This window comes from Cydia pomonella, chromosome 27 (genome assembly GCF_033807575.1).
Source record: "Cydia pomonella isolate Wapato2018A chromosome 27, ilCydPomo1, whole genome shotgun sequence".
In the NCBI taxonomy this organism is placed as follows: domain Eukaryota; kingdom Metazoa; phylum Arthropoda; class Insecta; order Lepidoptera; family Tortricidae; genus Cydia; species Cydia pomonella.
This window is the reverse complement of record NC_084729.1, coordinates 5,168,023-5,193,586: the sequence shown is the minus strand read 5'-3', so window position 1 is coordinate 5,193,586 and position 25,564 is coordinate 5,168,023. Positions and strand designations below refer to the sequence as shown.

The 25,564-nt window shown below is 40.0% G+C and overlaps 1 protein-coding gene across 1 annotated transcript; it reads right to left on the bottom strand.

Moving 5' to 3' along the window:
- Positions 1 to 1,137: 1,137 nt before the first annotated feature.
- LOC133532418 (zinc finger protein 485-like) lies at positions 1,138 to 25,213 on the bottom strand. Its single transcript, XM_061871075.1, has 15 exons — positions 24,770 to 25,213; positions 24,072 to 24,191; positions 23,614 to 23,764; positions 22,555 to 22,748; positions 20,755 to 20,859; positions 19,535 to 19,657; positions 17,759 to 17,964; positions 15,820 to 15,930; positions 14,738 to 14,842; positions 13,299 to 13,391; positions 12,419 to 12,538; positions 8,375 to 8,486; positions 5,782 to 5,895; positions 4,983 to 5,132; positions 1,138 to 2,932 (listed from the first exon to the last, which is right to left on the bottom strand). The coding sequence occupies exons 1-15, from the start codon at positions 24,899 to 24,901 to the stop codon at positions 2,819 to 2,821; spliced, it is 1,950 nt and encodes a 649-aa protein (XP_061727059.1). The 5' UTR covers positions 24,902 to 25,213; the 3' UTR covers positions 1,138 to 2,818.
- Positions 25,214 to 25,564: the final 351 nt, after the last annotated feature.

The window sequence follows — 25,564 nt, the reverse complement described above, 5'->3', positions numbered from 1 at the left end:
ATAAATCATATACGATATTTTACATTATTTTGCTTTCATAAGTAATATAAACAATTTTTTTTAAAGCGTTTTTCAATAAAAAGACACTGTCAAGATTTACCTTACCTGACACGTATCCTTTTCTCCATAATTTTTTTCAGCCTATTTGTGTCCCACTGCTGGGCTAAGGCCTCCCCTCTCGCTTTCCAATCCTCCCTGTGCTGAGCAAGATCGCGCTGAAACGCATCCAAGTCGTCCCGTCATCTCTTTCTCGGTTTGCCTCTGCCACGAGTATTCTGGGGATGCCAGTTAGTGGCTATTTTGGCCCATCTGCCATCATTCATCCGGCAGACATGTCCAACCCAGTCCCGCTTTAGCCTGGCGGTCTTCATCCCAAATAATTTAACCCCTCAAACACCTTGTCCCGTATACGTCCCAGACAATTTGGACTGTAATTAACAGTTAAAAGTATAGTCCATAGTTAAAAGGTTACAAATAGGGAGTATTCCTGCAATGTTCTGCCGCCAGAGTGCAGCACTAGCACCTTACATAAACCATAGAGTAACTTATACATTCTGTGCCATAAACTTTTTGGATAAATTTCACAGATAAAATATGACATTGTTGCACCAAGGCGGTTTATTTACAAAGGGCCTTCCGGGAAACGCGAAAATCATTAGCTGCCTCTTTATCGCTCGAATATGTAAGAATGAAAGGTTAGATAACGAAATTTCGATTTTCTTGTTTATAAAATATGATTGTGATGGAATGTGGTAGTGGTGCCCCCTACGCAGAGTTTCGCGTAATATTCCCTAGTAGTACGGAAGGTGGAGGTAAGGAAATAAATCTCGATGTACCAAAAAGTGTCATCAAAAAACCTTAAATAGGTGGCGCTACAATACCTAGAATACTTGAACAAGAAAATCAAATCATAGACAGCGCACTTCACTCCGTCAATAGCGCCTAGGTTCTTAGCTAATCTAGCGCTACTCTGGAGAGATTTGGAACTATTATTTATAGCCGACAGCTGGACACTTTTGCAACAGTTCTACCATAAGAGATGCCACATACCTAGTAGCAAATTTTTGACAGGGCGTTCGAGGGGTTAATTACACGATATATTGAAACGAGGGCTTTTCCTATTGCAATAAAAAACAGTTATTTTTCAGTATTGCTTTTAATTTGTATAAAAACTATAATTCAATCCTTAGAGTTAATTACATTATTATGGCAATAAAATACTGTATAAAGTAAAGCTAAGATATTATTGTGGAGTAAAAAAATAAAGTTTTAAAATAAATATTCTACACGTATAATTTTAGATCACTGGTAAATTCTGTCGTTATTCGATGGGGGACAGCATTTAATGGTTGAATGTTTTTCAATAATTACCGTTGATTTTGGTTTTCCCAAAATCCTAGTAAGGTATGCATAATAGTGGCCATGAAAACAGGACCTTTATTAATATATAAACCAAATTTCAGGACTGTACTAGAGATTTCGAACTTTGTCCTATCGATTGTGCTGTAGGACATCCTATACGAAATTCTGGAATATATCGTGTAGAGTTATGTGGGCGATGGCGGGTTGCTGGAAGAACTCGCTATGGGACAAGTGTAGCTTGTTCTACAGGACGTCCTATACGATGTTCTGGACTATATTGTGTAGGGTTATGTGGGCGATGGCGGGTTGCTGGAAGTACTCGCTATGGGACAAGTGTAGCTTGTTCTACAGGACGTCCTATACGATGTTCTGGACTATATTGTGTAGGGTTATGTGGGCGATGGCGGGTTGCTGGAAGTACTCGCTATGGGACAAGTGTAGCATGTTCTACAGGACGTCCTATACGATGTTCTGGACTATATTGTGTAGGGTTATGTGGGCGATGGCGGGTTGCTGGAAGTACTCGCTATGGGACAAGTGTAGCATGTTCTACAGGACGTCCTATACGATGTTCTGGACTATATTGTGTAGGGTTATGTGGGCGATGGCGGGTTGCTGGAAGTACTCGCTATGGGACAACTGTAGCATGTTCTACAGGATGTCCTATACGATGTTCTGGACTATATTGTGTAGGGTTATGTGGGCGATGGCGGGTTGCTGGAAGTACTCGCTATGGGACAACTGTAGCATGTTCTACAGGATGTCCTATACGATGTTCTGGACTATATTATGTAGGGTAATGTGGGCGATGGCGGGTTGCTGGAAGTACTCGCTATGGGACAAGTGTAGCATGTTCTACAGGATGTCCTATACGATGTTATGGACTATTATTGTGTAGGGTTATGTGGGCGATGGCGGGTTGCTGGAAGTACTCGCTATTGGAAAAGTGTAGCATGTTCTACAGGACGTCCTATACGATATTGTGTAGGGTTATGTGGGCGATGGCGGGTGGCTGGAAGTACTCGCTATGGGACAAGTGTAGCATGTTCTACAGGACGTCCTATACGATGTTCTGATCTATATTGTGTAGGGGTATTTGGCCGATTGCGAGATTCTTTAGGATGCTTTTGCAGCTGTCCCGGCTGTTTTTCTGTATAGGTAGCATTTCAATCGATTCTCGAGAAAATTTGTGGCCAGACTCGATGATTACATTGATTTTATGTCCATTTAGTTATTGCAAAATTTCTAAAATGGTAAAATAGGGGTTCGTGAGGTCCACAGATAACAGCCTTTCTTGTGTCGATCCCTCATTACTGAGGATCGTAACCACTTGGTTTTGCAGTTCTTGTAATTTGTCTCCATCGGTTTCAATCTCCCGTAGCCCTCACGGCTTGATGCTTAGACATGCGTGCGTGACAGCTTAGAAAAGTAGAAAGCCGTTAGTGTACAGCACGTCCTATACGATGTTCTGGACGATGTTGTGCAGCGGCAGGTGCGCGAGGCCGGCGGGCTGCTGGAAGTACTCTGCGCCGGGGAACTCCGCTTTCTTGGCGGGTACAGGACGGATTTGCTGGAACAATATGAAGACATAAATTTATAATACGACCTATAAACAGGTACTCATTAATTTTTTGCAAAAGTTTTATCTCCGACTATTGTGTTGTTTTAAAAAACGAAGTGGACAATATAATAATAATAATACAGCCTATATACGTCCCACTGCTGGGCACAGGCCTCCTCTCATGCGCGAGGGCTTGGGCTATACTCCGCACGCTAGCCCAATCCGGATCGGAGACTTCACAAACACCTTTGAATTTCTTGGCAGATGTTTGCAGGTTTCCTCACGATGGGGACAAGGTGTTCATAAATATCTGAACAAAGCCTCTATTATCACGACATTAAACTACACACTTCAGACTTTTCTGAGCACTTTAGTCGCTTTAATTTGTCATCTACCAAGCTGTCAAAAAAAGCACCCCTTTATCTACCCACGCCGGATATTACCGGCCAATTGTTTGTTGCCTTGCCCCTAACTCCCAATTCGAGCGGGCCACCCCGGATTTGTTACGACGGATTTTTTTTGCATCTGAGCATATTCGCAGTCGAAAAGCAGCTTTATTTTGATTTTAATAAAACTGCTTTTCGACTGGGGTTAAAATGGCCGGAGATATCCGTTCTGTGTAGACGGCAGGTAAATATGTTTGTAGTTAGACTGGACAGCGCATTCCCATACTGCTACATGTATACCTCTCGTGTCAAATATTGGTCCCTATGAGAGTTCCTTGAAGTGCCTTTAGGGTTATATTGGATAGTTCCTGAAGGTGGGGTAGCGAGGTTAACTAAAACACTGAATTTACTAATTTGATTATATTATAAGTACATGAAAATTGACAGGTGTTACATGACCGATGGTTAAGGTGGGACTGAATTACATATAGCGGGGGGGGGGGGGGGGGGGGGGGGCGCACTGTAGCCGCGGCGCTGCCTAGTCAGCTCATATCGCGGTACACGCGCACTTGAATATGAGCTGACTTGGCAAATATGTCTTTTAGCAGGGCCAAAAAATAATTGAAGAAATATGTTTTTACGCTCTTATCTCCTTGGAGTCCAAGGGCCTATACATCCCGATCTTTTGATAGGGTTCCCTGGAGATATAGATCCAACACGTATTATTATTAAATGTTACAGTTCTAAGTTAATTAATGTGTAAGAAAGACTTATTATCCCGCCTAAAAAAACAAAATTGTATGGAAAGAATGCGCTATGTATGTCAATTATTATTTATAATAGTTTACATGATGATATCAAAAAATTACCATTTAATTCATTTAAATCTAGGTTAAAAAAATGGTTAGTAGATAAATGTTTCTATAGTGTCAATGATTATTTTGATTATTACGAAAATATTCTTAACTGATAGGTATAATTATGTATTTTTAAGCTCTTTTATTTTATTGACATTGCTAATATCCTAATTATTTTAATTAATAATATCAATGTGTTGTAAAATTACTAATGAATTTTAATATTGTTATGTTTTCTTGCTTGTTTTAATTATATTGATCTGTTATGACCTTGTAAATATGGAAAAAATAAATAAATAAACGTTTATTCACATTTCATGCCTTATAAATATTTACAATATACTTCTGCCAAACCACAGAGTGGTTTGTTGGCAGACGAAGCTCCTATAATATGCAATAGCTTGCAATAGGTAGTCTATATGTTACTTATATTTTTATCTATTTAACCTCTTACCGCATGCTCAGCCCTATATGGCAGTTATAATATTCAATTCTATTGATAGCTATTAAAGTTTATTTTTAAACAGATATAATACTTTTGTTTACGACATGAAGTAAGGGGTAAAGGGGTGAAGGGGGGGAATGAATACCTACGTGTAATTTAGTAATTTTGCATGCCACCTGCTGGTGAGATGTGTGTTTCCCTAATATATTGACCATCTTTTGTACCATGTTTCAAGCAAAATAAATGATTTATGATTTAATGTATTAAATATGTTTAACATTCAACGTGACAGTTAATCCATATAAAAATGAACTGCCAGAGGGACCAATATTCGACGCCAGAGGCATAGTATGTAACTATGTAATATATACCTTGGGCCGCTTGTCGTGCATCATCTTGACGTGCTTGTAGATGGAGGTCTGCCAGGTGAAGGTGGCGGGACAGAGCTTGCATTTGAAGCTTTTTGTTGTGGAGCGGTTCGTGTGCATCGCCCACACGTGGCCTTTCAGTCGCTTCACCGTCTGCAAAACATATAAAACTTATGTCGTTTCATATAAATAAATATTTGAGGACAATCTTGCACAGACCGACCTAGCCCCAAACTAAACAAAGCTTGTACTAAGGGTACAGGCGACGATATACATATAAGTACATACTTAAATACATATAAAACATCCATGACTCAGTAACAAATATTCGCGTTCATCACAAAAATAAATTCCCTTACCAGGAATTGAACCCGGGACCATCGGCTTCATAGGCCGGGTCACTACCCACTACGCATCATCAACTTTAATGATCAGAAATACTAAAACCAAAGTTGAAGCGCCGGTGGCCTAGCGGTAAGAGCGTACGACTTGCAATCCGGAGGTCGCTGGCTCAAACCCCGGCTCGTACCAATGAGGTTTTAGGAACTTATGTACTAAATATCATTTGATATTTACCAGTCGCTGTTCGTTGAAGGAAAACATCGTGAGGAAACCGGACTAATCCCAACAAGGCCTAGTTTACCCTCTGCGTTGGAAGGTCAGATGGCAGTCGCTCTTGTAAAAACTAGTGCCTACGCCAAATCTTGGGATTAGTAGTCAAGCGGACCCCAGGCTCTCATTAGCCATGGCAATGTGCCGGGACAACGCTAGGAAGAAGAATACTAAAAACAACGTTTCCTACCTTGTAAGATTTGCCGCAGATCTCGCAAAGATGTTCACCCTCCGGCTCCCGATTTTTCTTACCCTCGTGAATATTATTCATATGTGCCACCATTATCTTAGCCGTTTTAAATGCCTGTAAATACATTATTTCATATTTAATATAAATAAATATTATAGGACATTATTACACAAATTGACTAAGTCGCACAGTAAGCTCAATAAGGCTTGTGTTGAGGGTATTTAGACAACGATATATATAATATATTAGTACATTACGATACAAGTGCGAAAAATAGGAAATTCGAAACGAGTGGCGATAAATTAAAACACGACCGAAGGGAGTGTTTTAAATCGACACGAGTTGCGAATTACCTATTCGCACATGTATCGTACAACGTTTTACAGTACATATGGCCCTTTAAATGTTCGACACAGTAACGTAATATGCTACTTCTCGCACTAGTGCTATAAAGTAGCCCCATATGTACTGTAAATAAATATTATAGGATATTATTACACAAATTGACTTAGTCCCACAGTAAGCTCAATAAGGCTTGTGTTGAGGGTACTTAGACAACGATATATATAATATATAAATATGTATAAATACTTAAATACATAGAAAACACCCATGACTCAGGAACAAATATCCATGCTCGTCACACGAATAAATGCCCTTACCAGGATTTGAAGCCGGGACCATCAGCTTCGTAGGCAGGGTCACTACCCACTAGGCCAAACCGGTCGTCAAAAATCATGAAATTAAAATTTTACATGTCATAAGTGTAATATTAATAATAAAATATGTCAGTTAGATTAAAATTCATTTAATTAATATTAATTATTATATTATTATTATATGAGTTTTTCGGAACTTATGTACGAAATATCATTTGATATTTACCACTAGCTTTTCGGTGAAGGAAAACATCATGAGGAAACCTGCATACATCTGCGAAGAAATTCAAAGGTGTATGTGAAGTCCCCAATCCGCATTGGGCTAGCGTGGGGACTATAGCCCGAGCCCTCTCGCATGAGAGGAGGCCTGTGCCCAGCAGTGGGACGTATATAGGCTGAATTATTATTATTATTATTCATAAGATTATATCTAATTTAACCTCTTAAGGCCCAGCCATAGAAATGAAAAATCCAAAATTTGCCACTGGAATTTGAACCTATAGTGCACGGAATACAGTAGATTTTATTTTGTTTGAAAATTGCACGAAACAAAACAAATGCAACTCTGGGCTAATTGAATATGATTTAAATTTCATCGAACTGAATAAGTCCTATAGGTAGGGCTTGGGCCTTACGACGTTAAAAGTCTGCAATAAGCTCGGCCGAATTTCACCGTACAAGCGGAGTTTCGTTTTCATTTTAAAACTACGTGTTGTATTGTAATGAAACTTTGCACATATAATGACATGAGGTATATCATGCCTGAAGGTTTATATAGGGAGGGTGCATGAACTGTAGGAGGCAGCACAGGAGCCGTCAGATTTTTGACGCGAGGCGTAAATGTGATGTTTATTGTTCCGATGTAGCCCACAAGATGGCAGAACCTACTATGCACAAGAAAACACGTGACATGTAAATGTATATGTTTATTGTTCCGATTCAGGCCACAAGATGGCAGACCCTCCAACGCGCACGGTCCCTATAGCTCCAGCTTATAAAACAAACATAACAAGTTTTGTACGAAAAACTTAAAACGATGTATCTATAATATAGATTATATATATTTTTTACATTCCAAATATTGTTAACCAAATGTTGTTAGTGTTGTTGTATGTGTGTTGTTTATTGTTGTTAAGCTTGTCTGGAAGAGATCGCTTTTTAGCGATAAGACCGCCTGTTGTTACCCAATTGTAATTTGTGTTCTTTTTGTATTCTCCTTTTCAATATGTGGTGTACAATAATATTTTTATTATTATCTTTATTTATTTTTGATCTTAGGCTAGGTCATTTATAATATGAAGTACCTGGGCGACCGAGCTTTGCTCGGTTATAACTTATAACTATTTATTGTAATATGGTGGTGTATAGGTGATAATCTTAACTACATTTTTTTACTAAATTAAACTTGTCTAAAACAATAAAAATTTAAAAAATTATATATAAACTTGAACATATAAAAAAAAACAAAAGTTAAATCACCGGGCGAGATTCGAACCCGTAACACTCGTTTAGCAGTCCGCGTCTTAACCCGCTGGACCAGACGGACAGTGGCCGGGTAACACGAAATTAGCGACCATATTCTGCGTCGAAAGAAAAACGCATGAAAACTCGAAAACACGCGTTTCAAACATAAGACTAATCTAGATAGATTGTATACCCCCAAAAACCCCCATATACCAAATTTCAGCGAAATATTTATATATAAATATATATACAAGAATTGCTCGTTTAAAGGTATAAGATATAAAAGTAAAATATAAGAACACTTACAAAACAATACAATTATTATATTTATTATTGTTAACGATGTACTGATATTTCGTGAAACGGAAAACGATTATCAGGCCCGTAATCGGGATTGATTTCGGGCCCGATATCGGGAAGTGTGGATGTAATTGGCACTTAACTGAGTTATAGTGGAAATGATAACTCACTTTGAAACAGACGCTGCACTGGTACTTGATCCGCTTGAGATGGTCCCAGTCTATGTGGTCCACCATGCACCATTTTGTTGCGAATTTCTTCCCACAGTAGGAGCATTCGTGCCTGCAACAAATACATTACGTTCTTACACAAAATATTAAAATATTGTTTTATAATACAAGGTGCCCGTGAGCATTGCGAGACATTTTAACTAAGCATTCCTGGTAATATTTAGAACAGGGATCGGAACCGGTTTTTTGCAAAAACATCGAAATAACCATATATTTCGGTTTATTTTATACTCAAAATGTAGGACTCAGTTGTGTTTTTAGATAACGACTTCGTATTATTAGATTGCCCGATTAAGAATGAAATAATTAACAAAGAACGAAAAAATACCGTTTTCGTTCCCATACAAAAAATACCGGTTTCCGATCCCTGATTTAGAAACTAAAATGTCATATAAAATTTTCTGGATTAGGCCTAGTTTCAGAGATAATTAAATGTTTTTCGAAATCATTCTTTCGCCATAAGTCGGTACAAAACACATTTTTGACTGCGGTATTGCCACTTTGAGATCTAGTCTGGACATACCTATTGATATTCGAGAGGCTACCCCCAAATAAATAAAAATTTTTTTAGCTAATTTTAGGTTATGTGTTTATCAATAAAAATTACGTTTTATGAACAGGAGTGTTCAAAAAAAGGAAAAAAAAAACAAAAAAATATTTTATGTCGAATTTCACAAAAAGTCATATAACATTTTTTGCTTCTGTTGCCATCAGGAATGCACCGTTAAAATCTCTCGCAATGCTCACGGGCACCTTGTATATGCCTACCTCAATATTCAATGCAATCATTCATCAGAGTATAAAAAAAAGCTTCTTTATTGTATAATTGATTAGCTAATTGTGTCTCAGTAAGTGCTCAATCATGTTCACTAATGTATACCTACTATTCTGTAACTACCTTCTTAACTATTTACTAAGATCACGATTTGACCTTGTGGATTACTATAATTGGCTTTATATATTTAAAATTGCACATGTAATTATTTTGACGACCGGTTTGGCCTAGTGGGTAGTGACCCTGCCTACGAAGCTGATGGTCCCGGGTTCAAATCCTGGTAAGGGCATGTATTTGTGTGATGAGCATGGATATTTGTTCCTGAGTCCTGGGTGTTTTCTATGTATTTAAGTATTTATAGATATTTATATATTATATATATCGTTGTCTAAGTACCCTCAACACAAGCCTTATTGAGCTTACTGTGGGACTTAGTCAATTTGTGTAATAATGTCCTAAAATATTTAAAAAAATTTTTTATTATAAGCTGTTGTAATTCTGAATAAATAAAATTAAAAACAATTATATGTGCACCCTAAGAGTTTACATCGGGGACAGGCCCAAGAGGGAAACGCGGTAACTAAGACCGCGAACAAGATGGGCGGACGAGATAAATAAAATAGCTGGTCCAAACTGGATGCAAATAGCCCAGGACAGAGCAAACTGGGCACCTTTAGAGGAGGCCTTCAGATTAAGTACTATTAAAGTCTAAAAAAAACAGTTAAGTGTTAATCATAATTTAGATTTAGTGTTTTAGCTATGTGAAAATGTATAGTCTTAGTTTGCAAGAAATAAAAAGCAATAGGGTCGGCAACGCGCATGTAAACTCCTCTGGAGTTGCAGGCGTCCATAGGCTACGGTGACTGCTTACCATCAGGCGGGCCGTATGCTTGTTTGCCACCGTCGTGGTATAAAAAAAACCGGCCAAGTGCGAGTCGGACTCGCGCACGAAGGGTTCCGTACCATTATTAATAAAAACGGCAAAAAAATATGTTGTATGGGAGCCCCCCTTAAATATTTATTTTATTAATATTTGTTGTTATAGCGGCAACAGAAATACATAATCTGTAGGAATTTCAACTGGCTAACTATCACGGTTCATGAGATACAGCCTGGTGACAGACGGACGGACGGAAGTCTCAGTAATAGGGTCCCGTTTGACCCTTTGGGTACGGAACCCTAAAAACAGGTTTTTTTTTATTTATTGTATGTGCAGAAAAACGAAGTAGGAAGCAAAGAGCATGTGTCGTCACTCGTGCCAGGTACGCAATGGGGTTGGCAACTGTCAAAGGTTTGCATAGATGGCGCCATCATAGCTTGCCCCTGTCTCTAGTTTTGTTCTATGAGATTTGGCTTAAAGTACTGGAATCCAGGTCACAAAATTCCCAAAAAAAAAACAAGAATTTGACACAATTCTAGGGATTGACAGGGCAAGCTATGATGGCGCCATCTATTAAATACTTCGACCGGCCAACCCCATTTTACATGGCAACCTTTTTGGAATGTCTCAACGTGAATATTCATTCATTCAAAAGAGCTGGACTCTAGTGCAGCTTGATGAAGTTGTCTCCACCTTGGTCGAACCGAAGCCAGCCCGTTAACGTGAATATTATTAAAGAGTAATTGAAATAGCGGTGTATTGTCATAGAAAACTTTGTAGCCACGTAAATTTACTGCCATCTTTCGACACACGATTAAAACTTTTAGAACGACATTTAACTTTGATCCTTTTCTTTACTGATACGAGTTAAATTAGTTAAACTTAAAATCTATGTTTGTTGTTGTAGCAGTCCCGAGAGCTGAACGTTTTGCCGCAGTCGCGACATTCCTGCGGCACCTGCGTCAGTCTCCGATACATTATATACTCACACATAAGCATCCTCCTGAACATGCCGCTTGCTCAGTTTCATGTGGTTGTTGTAGCAGTGAGAGCTGAACGTTTTGCCGCAGTCGCGACATTCCTGCGGCACCTGCGTCAGTCTCCGATACATTATATACTCACACATAAGCATCCTCCTGAACATGCCGCTTGCTCAGTTTCATGTGGTTGTTGTAGCAGTGAGAGCTGAACGTTTTGCCGCAGTCGCGACATTCCTGTGGCACCTGCGTCAGTCTCCGATACATTATATACTCACACATAAGCATCCTCCTGAACATGCCGCTTGCTCAGTTTCATGTGGTTGTTGTAGCAGTGAGAGCTGAACGTTTTTGCCGCAGTCGCGACATTCCTGTGGCACCTGCGTCAGTCTCCGATACATTATATACTCACACATAAGCATCCTCCTGAACATGCCGCTTGCTCAGTTTCATGTGGTTGTTGTAGCAGTCCCGAGAGCTGAACGTTTTGCCGCAGTCGCGACATTCCTGTGGCACCTGCGTCAGTCTCCGATACATTATATACTCACACATAAGCATCCTCCTGAACATGCCGCTTGCTCAGTTTCATGTGGTTGTTGTAGCAGTGAGAGCTGAACGTTTTGCCGCAGTCGCGACATTCCTGTGGCACCTGCGTCAGTCTCCGATACATTATATACTCACACATAAGCATCCTCCTGAACATGCCGCTTGCTCAGTTTCATGTGGTTGTTGTAGCAGTCCCGAGAGCTGAACGTTTTGCCGCAGTCGCGACATTCCTGTGGCACCTGCGTCAGTCTCCGATACATTATATACTCACACATAAGCATCCTCCTGAACATGCCGCTTGCTCAGTTTCATGTGGTTGTTGTAGCAGTCCCGAGAGCTGAACGTTTTGCCGCAGTCGCGACATTCCTGTGGCACCTGCGTCAGTCTCCGATACATTATATACTCACACATAAGCATCCTCCTGAACATGCCGCTTGCTCAGTTTCATGTGGTTGTTGTAGCAGTGAGAGCTGAACGTTTTGCCGCAGTCGCGACATTCCTGTGGCACCTGCGTCAGTCTCCGATACATTATATACTCACACATAAGCATCCTCCTGAACATGCCGCTTGCTCAGTTTCATGTGGTTGTTGTAGCAGTGAGAGCTGAACGTTTTGCCGCAGTCGCGACATTCCTGTGGCACCTGCGTCAGTCTCCGATACATTATATACTCACACATAAGCATCCTCCTGAACATGCCGCTTGCTCAGTTTCATGTGGTTGTTGTAGCAGTGAGAGCTGAACGTTTTGCCGCAGTCGCGACATTCCTGTGGCACCTGCGTCAGTCTCCGATACATTATATACTCACACATAAGCATCCTCCTGAACATGCCGCTTGCTCAGTTTCATGTGGTTGTTGTAGCAGTCCCGTGAGCTGAACGTTTTGCCGCAGTCGCGACACTCGTGTGTGGCGCCTGCGTCGCGGTCTCTGGAATTGTAGTGCATTCATTAGACCAGTTATAATACTTATAATGGTTAAAAGGACGCTGGGCAAGAAGAATTTCGTACACTGACCCGCCTGTTTATATCTCTGTCGCACGCGCGTTATCATATTGCTGTCTCGCCCATGATGCCGGCTGTCAATGTTACTGTGCGAGCGGGCTCTATCGTCAAGTAGTGGTACTGATAAATCCGCTACTTGACGCTAGATGTCGACTGCGCAATAACTCGCGTTTTTGTAAGAAAAGTAATGTGTGGAGTTAGCACTTTCTACTTAATTATTTCTCTATAGTATTAGTAACCTTTTGACCGCCAATGACGTCATATGACGCGCGCGGCTACAGCCCATATATCAACCTTCATGCGTACCGACAAGGTTCACGACTACGCGCCTCGTACGATACGCATGGCGTTCAAAGGGTTAACATAGTTGGAGGTTCGTGTAATACTAATAACTCTATGGACAACAAAGTCTGAAATAATCAATTTATTATAATAACCCTTAAATACATAGGTCTCGCCTTCACTAGCGCTCGGTCTCGCCTTCGCACGCCCTCGGTCTCGACTTCACTAGCGCTCGGTCTCACCTTCACTAGCGCTCGGTATCACCTTCACTAGCGCTCGGTTTCGCCTTCGCACGCCCTCGGTCTCGACTTCACTAGCGCTCGGTCCCGCCTTCGCTAGCGCTCGGTCACACCTTCGTACGCGCTCGGTCTCGCCTTCACTAGCGCTCGCGCTCGTTCAGTTACCTGTGGTTCCTGGTGTGGCGCGCCAGGTTCCGCTTCCACTGGAACAGTTTCCCGCAAATGGGGCATGGGTACGTCAGGCCGTCGTGTATCACGCTGAAAACAGACAGACATACTTTTAACGACCGGTCTGGCCTAGTGGGTAGTGACGCTGACTATGAAGCCGATGGTCCTGGGTTCGAATCCCGGTAAGGGCATTTATTTGTGTGATGAACACAGATATTTGTTCCCGAGTCATGGGTGTTTTATATCGTCGCCTAGTACCCATAGTACAAGCTTTGCTTAGTTTGGGGCTAGGTCAGTCTGTGCAAGATTATCGCTAAATATTTATTTATTAAAATATGTTTGATGCCAGTGTCTGCTTGTCTGTCTGTGTCATCGTAGCTCTCCAATACATTTAGATGCTGTTTTTTTTTTTACTTGTAAGCGAGTTTCTTTGAGGTGTTTCTAAGCTATGTTTCACTGGCTAAACTACATCATATGTGTCGCTTGTGATATACACATTGGGCTCGAGTAATCCGAAAGATTAAGGGTGTATTCCTGACCGCATTTAGAGACAATATTATCATACAAAGTTTTCTTAAGACGGCCTTGTTTTAGAGATAATTACAATTCTTATAAAAAAATGTTTTTGTTGTAACTTAGTGAAAAACGCCTGTTTAGCTGGGACGCTGTCACTATTTGACTGGGTTGAGACATACCTACTGACAGACATTAAAGACTTAAAGTAAACTCCACATTTTTGTCTGTCAATAAAAAATAACTTTACTTATTCGTTGTATTTTTTTTTACCAATGTGTAAAAATTTTGGAGCTACACCGGCTTCCGACACGTCAGAAGGGAGGGGCCTAAGCGATATCTTATCAAACAAATCATTCTGCCATTTTTTGCGGGGGGAAACGTGCACACAGTCGCACTTCTCACTCACTACATACAAAATCCAATCTGTAATGACGACACAAATACATAGAAAATGACACACGTCAAAGACAAATCTTGCACACCTCGATCTCTTTTTGTGTACGGACGAGGCACAACATGCACCGCCATAGGCACAATTGTACCTATGCTTTGGCAGAGGGGAAATAGTATGAATGCCGTCTCCCTGCCCGTTGCTAGAAGATGCTTTTTTCGCTGACTGTACTTCTCTTTACACAAGCAACTAATACTCATCGAGACAATTCTAAAAACCCCAAACACAATTAGGTTACGTTGTTTTATCACAGAGTTCCTATGTCCACCTCCTGTCTCCATCATCAGGTCATCTCGATGGTACGAGTACCATAATATTGCATTGTCACCCGACTTACATATGTATGCAAATTTTCAGCTCAATCGGAAACCGGGAAGTGGGTCAAATTTAATTTGCAAGATTTGATTACAGACAGACACACAGACAACGGGACAGGTGAAACTAAATAAAAGCATGTAAAAACACTTACACATGCGCTCGGTAACTCTTCTTGGAGTGGAAGACTTTGTCACAGCCCTTGCACGTTATGTACAGCTTCTCTTTAGGTTTATCTTCTTTGTTTTGAGGCAGGATCCTGGCAAATATTGACAAACAATTGACATCAACGAAAATACAAGTCGAACATGTTTATAGTTTGACTAGGGACCCACTTGAGATGGTACTAGTGTGCTTATACTTTCACTAGTGTAGGACTCACTTGAGATGGTACTAGCGTGCTTATAGTTTCACTAGTGTAGGACTCACTTGAGATGGTACTAGCGTGCTTATAGTTTCACTAGTGTAGGACTCACTTGAGATGGTACTAGCGTGCTTATAGTTTCACTAGTGTAAGACTCACTTGAGATGGTACTAGCGTGCTAATAGTTTCACTAGTGTAGGACTCACTTGAGATGGTACTAGCGTGCTTATAGTTTCACTAGTGTAAGACTCACTTGAGATGGTACTAGCGTGCTAATACTTTCACTATTGTAGGACTCACTTGAGATGATACTAGCGTGCTTATAGTTTCACTAGTGTAGGACTCACTTGAGATGGTACTAGCGTGCTTATAGTTTCACTAGTGTAGGACTCACTTGAGATGGTACTAGCGTGCTTATAGTTTCACTAGTGTAAGACTCACTTGAGATGGTACTAGCGTGCTAATACTTTCACTAGTGTAGGACTCACTTGAGATGGTACTAGCGTGCTTTTAGTTTCACTAGTGTAGGACTCACTTGAGATGGTACTAGCGTGCTTATAGTTTCACTAGTGTAAGACTCACTTGAGATGGTACTAGCGTGCTAATACTTTCACTAGTGTAGGACTCACTTGAGATGATACTAGCGTGCTTATAGTTTCACTAGTGTAGGACTCACTTGAGAGTACTTATAGTTTCACTAGTGTAGGACTCTCTTGAGAGTATTTGTAGTTTCACTAGTGTAGACTCACTTGAGAGTACTTATAGTTTCACTAGTGTAGGACTCACTTCAGATGGTACTTGAGAATGCTTATAGTTTCACTAGTGTAGGACTCACTTGAGAGTACTTATAGTTTCACTAGTGTAGGACTCACTTGAGATGGTACTTGAGCGTCATCTTGTTGGCGAATACTTTCCCGCAGCAGTCACATTGGGGTCTTGCTTGGTTGCAGACTCCTCTGTGGTAGGATAATTTCGATTTTGTACTGTAAAAGTAAATAAAAATACGTTTAGAAAAATTTGCTAAGTAGTATGTATAGGTGGCAACTTGAATAATTAAATTAACACTCTTACTCAATTTCACTGAGTGCCACGGTAAGTTCATTAAAGTTTGTTTTGTTGGAACTTATTATGTTTTCATTGTCTAAGTAATAGTATAGGTGCTTGAGATAGATATACATTGAAGATCAATGGAAACTGATAACTTGTGTAAAATATTCGTACACGTCCTGGAGGCATACCGCGAAAATCGAAGTTCGTCAATTGCGGGCATTTTTCTCTATCACTCTAATTACGTCTTAGTGAGAGTAAAAGAGAAAGATCCCCGCTATTTGCGAATTTCGATTTTGTCGGTAGGCCCCCTGCTCCCCACACGTCTGGCTATGTAGCCTGCTCTCTGAGCGTGTCAAGTCAGTAAGCATAGAGCTATGGAAGGTAGAGGCAAGGAACAAAATCTCCATATACCAAAAAGTGCCCGACAATAAAAAAAAAAACATAAATAGGTGGTGCTACAATACCTAGAATACTTGAGAAAAAAATCTAATCATAGACAGCGCACTTCACTCCGTCAATAACGCCTAGGTTCTTAGCTACTCTAGCGCTACTCTGGAGAGATTTGGAACTATTATTTATAGCTGACAGCTGGACACTTGCAACAATTCTGTCTAAGGATTTCTGTTCCTTGCGTCTACCTTCCATACATAGAGTGCTCACCCCATACATCAGTTTTCTTACTTATTATCTTCATAGTCGACATCTAGCGTCAAGTAGCGGATTTATTTTAGTACTGCTATATGTCGCGACGAAAGTCTAATGCTCAATAATTTACAGCCAATATTATAATCGAAAAAGAAACGAAGAAAAGATTCGTTTTGGATCGCTGAGCCAAAGCAGTTAGTTATTATAATCGAAACTATTTTCAACTCCTTATGCTTGTAATATTAGTTGTAAATTGTGGAGCAATACCTATTATTAAAAAGTGGCGCCATCTTAACGGGCACAACAGGTTATGGCGCCATCGTTCGAAACGATGTCGCTATACCTTTGATCTACGCTACTTTTTGATATTTAACAAATTTAACACATATAAGTGAAAGAATAAGGATCAAAGTCAAATGGCGTTCTAAAAGTTTCAATCATGTGTCGAAAGATGGCAGTAAATTTACTGTGGCTACAAAGTTTTCTTTGACAATCCACCTATATTTCAAATTCCTTTTGTTTAAAATAAACGGACTTAACTAAAAGGTATGTTTACCAAGTGTATTTTGAGGTACACATTTAGCTGTGTAGTACGATCACGTTTGAAAATATCGATACGTACAAAGTGTCAAAAATATGTATACACTTCCCTAATATGGGCCATAAAGACGTGTATACATATTTTTGGCCCTTCGGTCGTGTCGATGTTCTCAGACGTGACGTGTGTAGATGATAATGACTTGTAAATATGTACATACCTTTATATTTTGACATGGATGCTCTCAAAATTTGTATGCCGTAAGGCGCCACACAGTGAAACTGACTGATCTGCAACATCCTATGTACAGTCAGCATCAAAAGTAGCGGATGAAACAACGCGCCAAAAGTATCTGATATTCCGGATAATTTTTCCAAATATAGATAAATTGTTAAAATACGCGTTCAAAAGTATATCTTTTACAGTCTTAGTTATTCTATATTAAAGACACCACTTTTTTTTAAGCCGTTACAGAACGGTAGATACTTATGAAACGTTATTTGATCCGCTACTGTTGATGCTGACTGTACATCTATGTTGGACAAATAAATAATTTAGTATTTCTTTTTGTACAGTACCTAAACTGTTCCCCGCACGTGTGGCACGTGACGGGCTGGTGGCGGTGCGCGCGCGCGTGCGCCAGCATGCGCCGCTTGAGCGCCGTGCGCGCGCCGCACGCCGAGCAGCGGTACGCGGCGCCGTGCAGCGCGCGGTGCGACGACACGTTGTCGCGCGTCAGGAAGTACGCGCGGCACACGTCGCACTGGTGGCACGACGGGCTTTTCTGTAACCAACATTGAATGTGACGAATACTGACGAAAGGACACGATGTTATTAATAATATATTTTTTTAGTTACATTATTAAAGTTAGGACATCTTAACCTGCGTGCCCACGTAACCGCCAGCCTAGCGCGTGAAAGCGTGCGACTTGCAATCCGGAGGTCGCGGGTTCAAACCCCGGCTCGTACTGATGAGTTTTTCGGAACTTATGTACGAAAATATCATTTGATATTTATACTCGGTATCTTTAAGTATATTTATATAAAAGTGAACAAGATCTACTCTCAAACGGCTCCTTAAGCTAGTTCTGAGTCGATAAAAACATTATATAATCAAATAAAGTAGATCAGGTCATTCAGTCACAGATCCTAGCGGTTTTGTATTTGGTGGCTTAACTAATAAATGTTATAACTACCCGAAATGTACAAATTGTTTGTTTACTTTTATTTAAATACCTAAAGATACAGAGTATAATAGCTTGAATAAAATAATAAGATTTCCTCTTCCTCCTCCTATATTCCTCATTACTGAGAGTCGCGATAACATGAGATCGTTCTTTTGTGCACCAAGGCTGCATTCTGCACGATTTTCCGTCCTCCTAATAATAGACGCCTGTGTAGATCCCTGGCAGGCCTTCTTTCCAATGTCCTCCCAGCGGGGTGGATGTCCACTACCCCGTCCTCCATCCATCATGCCATCCATGAAGGGGTTATCCATTAATTACATCACACGTTTAAGGAGGGGGCCAAGAAAATGTGACATGTGATGACAATGGGAAGGGGGAGTCACAAACTTTGTGACGTCACTTTAACATCATCAGTAACCGAATCTTTTTTATTTTGATTCGGTTGTAAAGTTAAATATTTCTTTTTTCAAAAATATTAATACCTAGCTCGAAAAATGTGACGTCATACTAGGCTTTGCCAAATGTGACCAAGTGTGATTAAGGTGGAGGGAGGGGTCACAAAACCTAGAAAATCGTGTGATATGAGTAATGAATCCCTAATGCATTTTTCAAAGTTCTCCGGGTCCTGTTTGGCTACGTGTCTAAAATAATTAAGGATCCGCTGGCGACAATTGTATTGTATTCGGGCGATTTTCCGCAACTCGACGACTTGCGCCTATTTTGCGTGATATGTTGGGGGTGGGCTAGTCCTGCCAGCCCAGCTCCTCGAGGAATCCTATCAAACCTTTAATGTTGAGTAGGACCTCGGGGAGGTCTCTCGGAGATCCGAGATGTTTAGCCCTGTATGGAGTCACTCCGCTGCATTCCAGCACCACGTGAGAGGCTGTTTCTTCTGTCTCCATGCATCCTCGGCACAGGGGACTGTCTGTGACACCTGTTGTGAAAAGATGTTTGTTAAATAGTCCATGACCTGTTATGACACTGGTTACCATACTCAGTCGGACCTTCCCTAGTTGCAGGAGCGCCCTTGTGAGTTTTCCGTTGATGCCAGGCAAATCGTTGATAAGCGTCACTGATGTTTAGTTCCGTTAGGATTGACGGAAGGAATGCTCAACATCTTGCGCCAACACCACACCTCAAAAAAACAGAGTGTAATGAGTATCTTACCGGAACGTGCTTCCCTTGCATATGGTCCTGCATAAGCCTCTCCGAGTTGAACCCGATAACACAGTCCGAGCACTTGTATTTGAGGGCACAGAACTCTGCGCTGCTCACGTCCTCCGCCCTGACCTGAAAAAACGTAGAAAGTAGGGTGAGTAGTCACGGGAATATTGCAGTATCGAGTACCACAATACCTATCTGAGGACCATAATAGCACAATTTCAGAACATTGGTTGTCAAAAGTTGTTGTTTGACAATCGACTTACATTTAGTGTGATAAAGATAATATCAGCTTAGACGAGATTCAGATACAGGGGTGACATCGTCACTGCGTGACGAAACCCCACTCCTTAATTGATAAAAAAAAAGCATAGGCGAAAAATCCTGCGTAAAAATCTCGGAAATAGAGGTTTCGTTCTGGACAAGAAGACGGCATCTGTGGTGAGGCGGATGAGGGGGAGCGCAAACAGTATCCTGAGAATGATAGCAGAGAGGTGGGATTCGGATATTCTCCGCCGTTATACCGAACTCCATATCATACGACCTAAGAAATAGATATTTGTATGAAACCTGTAATATAAGATAGTTTACTAATGTAGTTTTATAAGTGTCTTGTAACTAACAATCTATGGATCGGAGGAATCTGAAAATAAATAGTTTTTATTTTTATTTTTTATTTATTTATTTATTTTCCTCCTCGATAACTTAATTAATCGTAATGAAATTTTGGGAAAGGATTTTTGAGTATATTGTCTGTTTACGGCGCATTTATTTGGCAGTTTTTAGCGCTTTTTAACCCTTTGAACGCCACGCCTATCGTAAGCGGCGCGTAATCGTGAACCTTGTCGGTACGCATGAAGGTTGATATTGGGCTGTAGCCGCGCGCGTCATATGACGTCTTTGGCGGTCAAAATGTTAAAGTAACCTAGTTCTTATAAAAACAAGAATATAAAAAAAAGCAAAAAGTACAGACACAGGTAATGGAAATATTGAACTCCTGTCATCATTCAGAGAGAAAATTGTCGAGAACGTTTGTATGGAAAATTAAGACTAGAGTAGTGTTCCAAAGAGCATATAATCACTACGTTTTATAGTGTTCTTTTAATAAATCAATAACGCTGCTAATGACCATAGCTTATGCACAGTTTACATCACAAATTAACTTTTTTTAAAGAATTTTACTGTTTACTGAATTTAGTAAGATAAATTTTGCAACTTAAACCTACCTCCCACATCTCCGCTTCGGTCATGGTGTACAACTCCACCAGGTCGGTTGGCAGATTCTTGAGCTTGCGGAGGCTGCGTTGCCGGTCCTTCTCCGTTTTTATTTCCTGCAGGTAAACGAATAGATGATATATGATATAATAGATGATATAGATGACATACTGTGCGGTTAAAGAGGAATTTCCTCCAGCGGACGCTTCGGCTGTGGAATAAGCTCTCTGCCGAGGTTTTCCCGAGGGGCTACAGTATGGGGTTCTTCAAAAAAGGAGTGTCAAATTTAAGCTCCAAGATTTGACCCACATTAACATACATACTATTTAACAGGGCAAGTTAAATGAAAGCTTGAATATATTGGACACTAACCACAGCGGTTTTCGTAAACAAAACCATTTCTTCTTTCAAACGAACCAATTAACACCACTTTCAATAAAATTCGCTTAGTAGTATTGGGACCGTGCGAAGTGCATGGTGGGGGTAAGTAAAGCGATCCCAGCGCATAAGGTGGTAAAAATTTGAACTAACTGCGGATAGCGTCTTTAACATTTCGTACAATTCTCGAAACGAAACTTTGATTTACGATTACTCCTGAAATATTCATTTAAATTGTATGGTGTAAGGGATCATTGTAATCTGTATGAAATGCTTAATATAACTAACGTATTTATTTTGATAATTGTTAATAATGTATCCATGTAAATAGCTTTGCAAATGCCACATATTACGTGATCTTTTTCTAGAAGTTAAGAATGGATATAGTAAGTTATCCTTAAAAGATAGACATTTAACATCGCGGACTTTTTTGTAGACCTATGAATGAGAAACAACCCCACCATACATTGTGTTGTTATAGCTCAAACGGATTAGGCAGCGTTTTCGATTAAAGCTCCTAGCCAGCGTGATTTTTTCCGACAACATCGTTATATTTCAAACAATTTACACAAAACCTTAACAAGTTATATACTTAAGCCTTCCTCAAGAATCACTCTATTGATAGATGAAAGTCGTATGAAAATCCGTTCAGTAGTTTTTAGTTTTGGAGTAGTTTTATAAGATGTAGTGAATTGAAGTTTTCCCCTAGACTTGCGGACACTAGGTTGCGTGACAGTCGTGCACGCTCCCAATACGCTAAAAAAAGTGCTCGAATGGAGACCACGGACTAGCAAGTGCAGCGTAGGACGACCACCCACAAGATGGACAGACGACCTTATTAAGGTCGCCGGAAGACGCTGGATGTGGGTCGCTTCCAACCGGAGGTCCAAGGGGGAGGCCTATGTTCAGCAGTGGACGTCTTATGGCTGAGATGATGAGTAGTATACGCTACTGTGAAATAGGTACACGACAATGATACAAACGTGACTATGCACACCGCGACTTTTTAGCCTTTGTATCAAATACACACGCGATTCGCGAGTCAGATGGAGCCGGGGCTATAACCGCGAAAATCGAAGTTCGTCAATTGCGGGCATTCTTCTCTTTCACTCTAATTATGTCTTAGTGTGATTAAAAGAGAAAGATCCCCGCAATTTGCGAATTTCATCGCGCGCGTTTGAATCGCGAGAAACGCAAACAAACTGCTTAATTTGGTGGTGCTTGCTAACGAATAAACTGCTTAATAGCGACGGTGGCAAACAAGCTTAAGGCCCGCCTGATGGTAAGCAGTCACCGCAGTCTGTGGACGCTAGCAACTTCAGCGGTGTTACATGCGCGTCGACTCTTTAAAAACCTGTACACTCCTTTTTATAACGACATTTTTATTGTACTAAAGTACAATAAAAATGTCGTTATAAAACTGAAATACTCACATCAGTCTTAATCTTTACTTCCTGCGCCCTCTGTCGTTCCTCTCTCTTCTTCTTGACCTTTTTTGTCTTTCTGTCCTTTTTCCTCTTCAGCTTGGACAGCTGCACGTCATCCTCTGAGGATTCTGGTTCAGCAGCATCAGGGTAATTGGTATTGTCAAAGTAATCTGTCTCGGATTTCATTGGTTCCGTTTCCTCTGTAACACAAATGAAATATTAGTTATTATATTACCGTTATCTTTTATTGCATGTTGAATGCGCGGTGCGTCATTGTGAACCTTATCGGAATGCACGAAGGTTGATTTTGGGTTGTAGCCGCGTGCGCCAATTGACGTCTCTTGCGGCCAAAGGGTTAAAAGCGCGTTGTATTTGTTAGTGGTAAGGCATGAATGGACGCTCGAGTTGTGCGTGCAGCGGGGCGAGGCGTGCGGCGTGCATGTTGAACAAATGCAAACATATAGGAGCGGCCTTAGTGCACGCTGCCCACGCGCTTGTGAGCCCGACGCCACGCTGCACGCCCCGCGTCCACTCAGGCCTTACATTCATATATGATAATATATGATCACGCGCCATATTGCGGAATTTCATTGGACTAACTTTTTCATACGAATCTGAACTGTCAACCTATACATGAGAATAACAGCGCCCTCTCGACAATTATCATATATTTCTGGTCGGGCTATAAGTAGAGGGAATAAGAGTAATTGGTTAGTTAGTGCACTTTAGGTTGCAACAGGGAAGTGCTAATTTATTATTATTATTATTTAGTTTTAGACAGGCAGCTGATGCTGGTACGTCTAAACTAAATCAGAGTTCACTTAGCACGATTTCACTGCTTAGACTTGGTCTGTCAGGATTTTTTCTGTAACTTTCACCAACAAGCTCTTCCTTGGTTTCCCCTGTAAGTACGCTGACATCCACCTCTATGTGCACCTGGTCCTGCAGCTTGGAGACCTCCGGCTTGGTGACACAGAGCCACTGCGGGGCATGGACCGAGAGGTCCAACAGAGCATTGAGGAACGTGTTATGTAGCCCCGGGTTCCTGTAGGAGGATGCACTCACCAACGAATTCTTCCTTAGTTTCTTCTTTAACTACGCTGACATCCACCTCTATCTGCACCTGGTCCTGCAGCTCAGAGACCTCCGGCTTGGTGACATTGAGGCGCTGCCGGGAGTGGATGGAGAGGTCTGACGGAGCGTTGAGGAATGTGTGCTGTAAAAAGGTTTTAATGCTACTGTTGTACCAGCATAGAAATCAGTTTCTGTTATAGGTATTGGTGTGTTTAGGGCACATATAATAAATCTACAAACAAACATTTATTCAGCAAATACTTTTAAACGTAAAATTTTTACAATCAATAAAAATAATAAAATACAATTACAAATATGGAATCAATCAATGAAATATGCTAGATGTCCACTACGAAAATAATAAGTGTTATTGGTACCAAAACTGAAGTATGGAGTGAGCACTATGGTTGTGTGTTAAAAAATAATAAGAGAATTAATAATTAATTTACCTTCTGAGAGTAATTAATGAGGACATTGTAGGAGTCAACAATGAGGTTTCTGAACCGAAGGGCTGCTTGGACAGCAGCGAGGCACTCCCAGCAAACTTGTACTTGGAGACCATCAGGCACCTGCAAATGATAGTAATACAGTAAAATATCTTGTTGAAAATTGATTGTTTTACTTGCTTTCATGGAATATCTTTTTATATAGTACAATTTTTAGGTATTTTAAAGTAATCAATGAGGCTCACAAAATACAGCAAATAATTATACAGAATATTTTCTGTTACGGATAGAAACAGTCTTAATAATTTTTATAGTTGGCAAGGCACAAGGTCAAAACCCATATGGAATAAATATATAAGTATTTGTTTAGTAGTTAATACTATTTATAGTAAAACACATTTTTCAATAAAGGTTTACAATCTTCATAATCACAATCTAATAATACTACCACTGCATTCACTATGGCCTAATAATTATCAATGCGCGTATGAAGTGAATAAAATAAGTTTTAAGCTACGAAACAAGCAACAATAAATTTATAAGATGGCCGATCCTAGGATTCCTGTTCTTCACTTTGTTTACATTACAAACTATGAAACTATAAAAACATAACTTAAATCATTACTACAAACTTGTAAGCAAGTAGCTTTTAGGTAAATATTTTAATATCAGCACCAAAATAAGTAAAAAACACTACTTACATCGATATCTCCAAGTAATTTGAAGCATTCTTTTATCTGATTACAATAAAACATTTTACGATTATAGTTCAAACAACCGACACATATACCGTTCACATTGTATCCTTCTATATTGATATTTATTTCCCTCATTTTCGACGCTAGTTTATTTAACTCTATCGCACAATGTAAATTAAAACATGTTTAAAATAACTTTATAAATCGAAGGAGTCTTTATTCCTTTCCTTCGGCCATTTTGCCTTTTTTGACAACTTGGCGTCTACAGTTGGCATTACTGAGAAAAGTATGACCATAATAAAACTATATACCGAAATTGGGTGTAGTGTTGTAAATGTGTTTATCGGTAATTTATTGTTTTTAGGTTTTAAAATAAAATATCGAGAATAAGAAAAGAGTGTTATGTTTGTGAAGATTTCACTGACGGTATCAACAGTGACGGGTAAATTGCTAAACTTTCTAATTGACAGGTAGTTTTATAATCCCGTTACCGCCTTTACCGTCGGCAAACGTGCTAAATTATTAAAATTTTGACTTTTGTCTAGATTTATTATTATTTATAGATTTCTGTTTTGAATAATTTTGTTCATCGACTTATATCATTTAAAATTGGTACAATTTTAGAAGTATTTTTTTGTACTTGAGGATTTTCCTGTTTAAGCAATGGCAACCTATTAGTCAGTGCTACCAAAACTACAATACCAAGGCGCCCATTTTTAAAAAGTAATGGGTAGCAAAAAAAGTTATGGAATCATAGACAAATATAATTATTAGAACATAAACATAACATTATTTTTG